Source organism: Electrophorus electricus, chromosome 14 (assembly GCF_041902795.1).
Source record: "Electrophorus electricus isolate QZ-2024a chromosome 14, ASM4190279v1, whole genome shotgun sequence".
Classification (NCBI taxonomy): Eukaryota; Metazoa; Chordata; class Actinopteri; order Gymnotiformes; family Gymnotidae; genus Electrophorus; species Electrophorus electricus.
The window spans coordinates 20,531,887-20,539,473 of NC_137510.1; the positions used below are offsets into that span (position 1 = coordinate 20,531,887).

Sequence of the window (7,587 nt, forward strand, 5' to 3'; positions counted from 1 at the left end):
TGGAACAACATGATGACAGTGGTGTTGACTGTTGTCCTCCAGCTACAACTCAGACAGGTGCTGATGGGGTTGTCAGCCCGGTGACTGCTCCTGGAGAGGCAGAAGCTAAAAGGAGAGTGAATAAGTTTTCTGACAACAGAGTTGAGCAAGGTGAGTCAACAGGCATAGCCAGCGATCGAGAAGACTGCGCAGGAAGAGTTAGCACCAGAGCACTTCCTGAATGTGCCAGAAGAGCTGAGACAGTATGTGCCACTCACTACACTAGCCAGCATCTAGGCAGCCACTGCTGAGTCAGAGAGGGTAGAAATCATTCTCAGTGTAAAGACATTACAGTGATGTCAAGGAGCAACACAGTGCTATGTGGCATAGGAGCTCAAGGAGAGGTCAACAAGTTGAGAGGCTCCTGAGTAGCGATGAATTGTGCTGGCAGTGTAGGAAGAGAGGACAGCACATCAGTCAATGCCACGAACCTCAGCCAGCAGGAAACAGGTAGCCTCCAGAAAGAACAACCAACCTCATTGTTGATGCCAAACCAGGAAGATTATCTGCTGCCATGGACTAGGTTCGAGTGCAGTGTAGATAGAAATCAGCTCACTACTCTCATTAGCATAGGCTCATCAATGGTGCTACTACAAGCAGGAGTCCCCCCCCCCCCCCCGCATCTAACATAGCACATCTGACAACTGGGAGGAAATGTTGTGTGGGATCTGAGCTGAGCGCACAATTTCTGGCTTGCACAAATACAGGATGCATGCAGAATTGTTGTGGATTTCCTTGCAGTAGCCGAGGCTATTCTCGATCAAGAAGGAAATGTTGGGCAAAGAGGAGACAAGTAAAGTTGTCCATAATGGCTAGCAGTGGAGCAGGTGCAGAGAGTTGGGATTTCTTGTCAGCGCGGTGTTCATTTTCTGTGGGGGAAGCTTCCTGCTCTAGAGGAGTTGACCACACAGCATCAGAGCCAGTTGGTGCATCTTCTGAGGTGGGGCATGCTATCAGGTTGAAGGCATCCTGGCTTTTCATAAGTGAAGACAACAAAGCTGGAGGAGCTGAATATGCTGCACCAGAGCTGAATTGACCAAGAGCCATTGACAGCCTACACAAGCAGCACCCTCATCAGCATTGATGCCACAGGCTTCTGTTCGTAAAGAAAGAGGCCATAGAGCAGAAAGTAAGGGAGATGGCAGCTGTAGGAATCACTGAGCCATCAGATAGCCCTGGGGCAGTGCCAGTGGACCTGGAGAAATAAAACAGATAAAAGCTGGCACTCATGTGGGGACGACTGGTGACTTAGTGCTGTTACAAATCCCAACTTGTACCCACTCTAATGCAACGATGATGACTTGGATCAAGCTTGCAAGCTGGTAAGTGGCAATTGATGATATGATGATGGTCTTTGGGCTTTGTAATACACTGGCAACACATTCAAACATGGAGTAATTGCCTGCCACCATCATCGAGGATCAGTGCATCATATACCTAGTTAATGTACTCCTCCAGGCACCCAACTTTGATGATGTGCTCACAAGCCTGAGCAGGTATTCCAAACTATCAAACCTCTGGCTGTAACTGTAAAAGTGTAACCTCCTTCAGTGGCACATGAGCTTTCTGGTACACATTATGAGCCAAGCCTGGGTGGAAATAGACCCAAGAAAGGTGGATGCAGTGTGGTGGTGGCCCACACCGGTTGGTGAGTTGTGGAGGATCTGGGTTTGGCTTCATAGTGCTGGCCTGCCTTTGGCCAGTACAGTCACACTGCTACACTGGCTCATGATGAAAAGGGCTGCATTTCAGTGGGATGAGGAGCCTGAGCATGCACTTGCTGTTACCTCTTCTTGGCTATGTGAGACACTAGTGCTGGCATCTCCCAGCGCAGGCAGCAAATTCATCATTGACACAGACTCCAGCAATAAGGGCTTTGGCACCGTCCTTTCACAGTTACAGGACGGAATTGAGAGAGTCATTGCATACTACATATGGTGCTTGAGCAAGACAGAACACAATAAATGCATGATGAGGAGGGAGCTGTTAGCTGTTGTGAGCTATTTTTTTTATTTTCACTATTTTTGCCCTTACCACTATGGAATCTCCTTTATCCTGTGTACTGATCAGGCTTCATTGACTGAGATCATGCAGTTCAGCATGAGGGTCAGGTCATGAAGTGGATCTTGATGCTGCAGGATTACCACTTCACTATCTGACACCTAAGTGGATGCCTATGCAGTAACATTGATGTCCTTTCTTGCTGTGTGAGGAATACTGGTACTGTGTGCACCTCGAGGAGAGAGCAGAGGCAGCTGAGAGGCATGCAAATGCTGCTGATGTCAACCTCAGTAACTCCACACTTGTGAGCAGTGAGCAGCTCCATCACACCCAGTAGGAGGACACATGAGGTCAACTCCAAGTGGGACAAAATCTGAGTTGGGCAGAGATGATGTTGCAATTTCCTGCTGCTAAGGCATTTCATGCTGGCTGGGATAGCCACTAGATGAGCTGTTCTACCATGTGTGGGAGAGGCCGGTGCCTGGGCAGTGTGTGTGGCACAGTGCATGGGCCTGCTGTGGCACTCCAGCATAGGCATGACACTGACCTGGCTGTGGTAGAGATCCTAATAACCAGGCAGACAGATGTGCAGCTGTAAATGCATGGCAAAGAAGGGACTGCAGCAACAGTCATACACTCCACTTCAGTCTCTATGCCTGGCACGCCAATGGAGAGGGTCGCCATGGATAGTGTGGGCTTCTTTCCCACCAACGATGCTAGGAATGATGCTATGTCCTCTTTACCATGGACTATTTACTAAGTGGCATGAGACATACACTTACTAGACCAGAGCGTAAATATGCTGGCCAGGCAGCTTGCTGAGCCTAGCCAGCAGACTGAACTGCTGTGTGGCTTTGGGAATAGGCCAATGAGAGAGCAGAGAAAGGCACAGCAAGGACTCCCAGGATGCCAGGTGGCTAGTTCAGGAGTTCTTCTCCCAGTTGGGAGTTTCAGACATGGCTGAGGTCTGCACTAAGCTGGGAGTCCAGAAAACTGGGACTACACCTCCTAGCTGGCCAGGAAGCTGAAAGGATTGTTGAGGTGTTGTTGCACGAGGGCATGGCCCCAAGAGCAGACTGGGACCACCAGCTTCTGAGGAGGAATGGGCACCCAGCGGCACTTGTACTGGCCAGAGAAGCCACAGCATTAGTGGCATGATCCTGTGCACCTGAGAGACATTGTCCAGGCTGTGTGGGTCACAGGGACAGTTGATCCTTGTCAGGGAGGGTTCTGAGTGAGTGGGCTAATGAAAGAGTGGACAAGAGCATGATTAAAAACTCCCTGGATGCTGTACACCTAATTTTAATGTCAAATGTAATGTTCTTATTGTGGTTTGGTTAATTTGTTTGAATGTGTGTGTTCAATGAGCTGCATTGATTTTTGATTAAATTAGCAATTTTAAAAATGTGTTACCCTCCTTGTGTATGTCTGTCTTTTTAGGCATCTTCACCATCACCACTACCACCACCCACGTCTTGTATTCTCTGATAGATTCAGTTTCCCTTTTCTGCTTGTTTGCTGTCTATGAGTCTTTAAAGACTTGGCCTTGCAATGAAAGAGGTGTTCTTGAGCAGAAATGGCATTCTGTGGTTCTTCTTCCATGCCAACACTAAAATACTATTGATTTCACAGATAACCCATATGTTAGGATAGTTTATAATCTTGTACCTTCAATCCTCAGAGTAACAATGACATTTTCATCGTCGATGCCATTGATCAGCTCACAACGATACTGTCCATCATCCTCAAGTTCTACGCTGATGAGGTGAAGGGAAACGTCCAAAGCATGTGCACGTCTCAGGCTTGCTCTAGGCCCCAAGGTGCCGTACTGTTTATCCTTATGGCCATTCGTGATGAGAACAATATTTTCCACTCCTTGATGAAGGGGTTCGACTTTAGTCCATTTAATTCTGTAGTGAGCTGGTTTGGTCTGTAGGATACATGGCAAGGTTACGTTCTCTCCTCGCCGTGCTGTTATCTCAGCATACACAGGTGGTTCCAGAAGATATTGCAGTTCTTTGTCTTTATCTAGAAAATGGTTTTCAGTATACGCAGTTTTAAAAATGAAACACTTTATATATAGAATGAAAGCATATTATATTATATTCTTACAGTCATCTTGATCATTACCTTTATTGCGGTAGTGGTAAATTGCCTCAGTCCATGTGAGTAAGCTGGCAGTCACAATGAAAGCTTTGCAGTTCATAACTGAACACACCTTTGAATACAGCCTGGCAAAAAGAAAAATATTTACCATTCAAAACTGAATTTTCAAAGTTCTAGCTATAACAGCATAAAGAATGTACGAAAAAAAAGCCACATTGTCCCACATTGTTTCTGGTCTGCACAGTCTGCGCAATTTAGTCTTTTATAATCTGATTTACCTTATAAAGGACTTCATGTTTAGTTCAGTTAAGTGCAACTGGACACCCGGAGGTCCAAATTAGTTTTGGTTTGTGTGCAAAGTGCAGTTTAGTTACAGACCTTTTAACAACATTGGCAGGTCCTTTTAATGCAACAATGTAACAATTCTAAACAAGAAACCTTAACCCTAACCAGAAAATGAGCAGAAGCTTGTGTCTAACCTGTTAACCTCTCATTTTTTAAATTTATTTTCTTTCAAATATGGTCAACTAAGAGGATTCAGCAAGCATTTTCTAAGCTTTGGCAGCTGTGATTGACTTCAAACTCTCAGTATGTCTCTTGCTCTGGACCGATTAATTACTAACATTTTTTTATTCCATCTGCTCCAGATGTTAACGAGTCAAACAGACCCCCCATTGTTCCTTTTCTTATCTCTTATTTTCATCTAAATATGGGAAACAGGAATACACCTGTTATAGACACAAGCAAACTTAAGCAGCAAATGGTTCTCAACCGTCATGTTACTAGAAAAATATATTATTACATACAAAACCCAGTTCCTACCTGCATTACTATTTTACCTCAACCCCACTGTGTTCTTTATAGCTGGTTGAGTTAGCTGAAGTTGCTTCATTGTCTAAAAGCATATTTTTATTAAACGTGGTGTACATAGCTAATTACAACAGGCTGTATTTTGTGGTGGAAGAGGGCTCAGATCTGGAGAACAATTTTGAAAGTCTGGGGTTCCCAGGTGGCATTATACAAAGACCATTGGATGATGGCAGAGTACGCCACTAAACTCTTTTTTCGAATGAAAGATATTAGCACTCTGATGTTTCTTGTGAGCAGAACCCTGAATATAATGGATAGCTAAATCTAACAAATCAACCAGAGGCTACTGTTCAGGTTTGAAATGCATCATAATATGTCATCCTCTTCCATGTACACTTTTAAAAAAGACTTCTCTTAAGTCAGTTGCTTCAAACCAATGCACTGCATCAACCACCACTCAACAGTCGCTTTACAATACAACAGACTAGCATTGTTAAAGTAAATCCTACAGATTACTTTTCACACTTCATTTGAATATTTTTTACTGTTAGTGGAAAAAAAACACACAAAAGATACAAAATCTGAGCCATTATTACTTACCAGCTAAGTAGAGTTGGCCTGTTGTAGTACCTGACGTACTGCTTTATTAGTTTCAGTTAGGGGAATCGTTTTTGTGCATGATGGGCTATGTAGACTATGACATGTTCACTGCAAACGGGACAGTTGCTGTTTTCAGACACAGGAAGCAGAGTGGTCCATCTCTTTTTCTCTCTATGACCTTATACACAATAACCACTTTGTCACCAACATCCCCATCAGATCCCAAAGACAACAGCAGACACACAAACACCAGCAGGATAAAGAGGCTGAGAATAAATGAAATAATGAGATTCCACTGCTTCCTCTGGCCCCTTCTTCATTGTGCTGATTCATCAATAGGTCTCTTTCTGAACCTCAGTAATTAGTATTCATAAAGGCACGCTTGGGTGACAGCTTTGCCTCTCTCTCTCTCTCTCTCTCTCTCTCTCTCTCTTTCTCTCAGCCTCATTGTGCTTTTGCTGGGCTTGCCTTCAGTTTGTCTTCTCCAGCCTTTTCAGATCCTGCCTAAAACATCAGCTTATCCTTTTGATGAATAAGGTGTTGTTGTTTCAGCACAATGATTTAAAGTAATCTGTGATGTTGACTAGAACTCAGGGGTTTACAGGATACCGTCCCTGCACAACATATTAAGAGGTTTTCTGGAGTTGCGGTAGAAGGATACAAGCCAACCTATTCCCACTGTTGATGAGTACACAGCTGAAGTTGGAGGCAAGTGGGGGTAGATGGATTTTCAGTTCAGTTGTTATATTGTTGTGCAATGTCATTTGAAGGGTTGTTGGAAAGCCTCAAATACTATCCACACCTATAGAATTTTAGAATAGCAGGACCGAGCATGCTCCGAACTTGATGAGATATCAGTTTGTTTGCTGAACCTGTCTGGGTTCTTGACAGCACACAATGCTCATAAATCATAACCTGTATTTTTCACTGAAGCATGCATGTGGGAACTGCTTCTGTTATTTTACATTCATCACATGAAACAACTGCCAAAACCAAACTTTGAAGCCACTCCAAAAGTTCATCAATGCTTAAAATGTGTACTCAACTTTCTTTGGAAGTAGTAAATACGAATGGTCCTCATTAAATTCCATTTATTCCCACTGCCATACTAAATCATCTGAGTATTTAACTACAATATATCTCCCCCTGGTGGACATAAGAGGAGTTCTGAGCTAGAAGCAGTACTCTCCCATCATCTCAACGTGGCACTGAATTTGGACAAAGTGAATTGAACCTGTGATTTTATAAAATGTGAAATGATTAAGATTATGCCTTATTTCCCATCAATTAAAATTTTACAGAAAAATGACACATTATAGAACATTCAAACATTACTTTAACCTGGCACCTCCACTTCTCCTAAAAATAACTAGAGATTTTTGGTCTAGATCTTAGAAATGGGGCTAGCTCATGTAGATCAACTGAGCGTACTGAGTCTTGGCACACATGATTGATGTAGTGCAGTAATAATCTGATGCATTGCTTCAGGGTGGAGCCTGCTTCAAGGTGTGGAGTCAGTTGGTCCCATCCTTTTCTGACAAAGATGTTTGATATTTCTAGAAAAATAAAGACTTACCCTAAAGGGTAGTTGCCATGGAGATTAAGTTTAAGTTAATACCTGCTGGCTCTCTCGTGACTAATGCCTATAAATTTTCATGCAATGACAGCAGGAGATTTTCTCATTGATAAACAGATTACAGCAGTGCAGGAGCATATGCACTACATGGATCTGTGATTAGCCAAAAGCCTGCAGAATGCACTAATATTGGTATGCCAATTTGTATTTTTGGGCGTGGCACAAATCATTTTACAAAATGGAACCCTAGGAGGACTCAACTATGGCATTAGTTAACTAGCTTTAAAGAAAAGAGAGGAAAAAAATAATTACCTATGTGGCTGCTTGTCATCATTTGAGACAAACAAATAATGTTCCTGACTGAAAACATTCATGTTTCAACTTTATGGGCACGATAGGGCTATAGAATAAAGCACCTTGACTTATTTCCCTTAGCCAGAGTCTGTGGTGTTATC

The 7,587-nt window shown here is 43.3% G+C and overlaps 1 protein-coding gene across 1 annotated transcript in view; it reads right to left on the bottom strand.

Annotated features, from left to right (window-relative positions):
• The window catches only part of hapln2 (hyaluronan and proteoglycan link protein 2), a 10,831-nt gene extending 5,047 nt beyond the window's left edge, over window positions 1-5,784 (bottom strand). Inside the window, exons 1-3 of the mRNA XM_027029350.3 lie at window positions 5,557-5,784; window positions 4,171-4,271; window positions 3,709-4,068 (exon numbers count right to left, since the gene is read on the bottom strand). Coding sequence (XP_026885151.2) covers window positions 3,709-4,068; window positions 4,171-4,246 — 436 coding nt within the window. The 5' untranslated portion in view covers window positions 4,247-4,271; window positions 5,557-5,784. The remainder of the gene's footprint in view (window positions 1-3,708; window positions 4,069-4,170; window positions 4,272-5,556) is intronic.
• Between the last annotated feature and the right edge of the window lie 1,803 nt (window positions 5,785-7,587).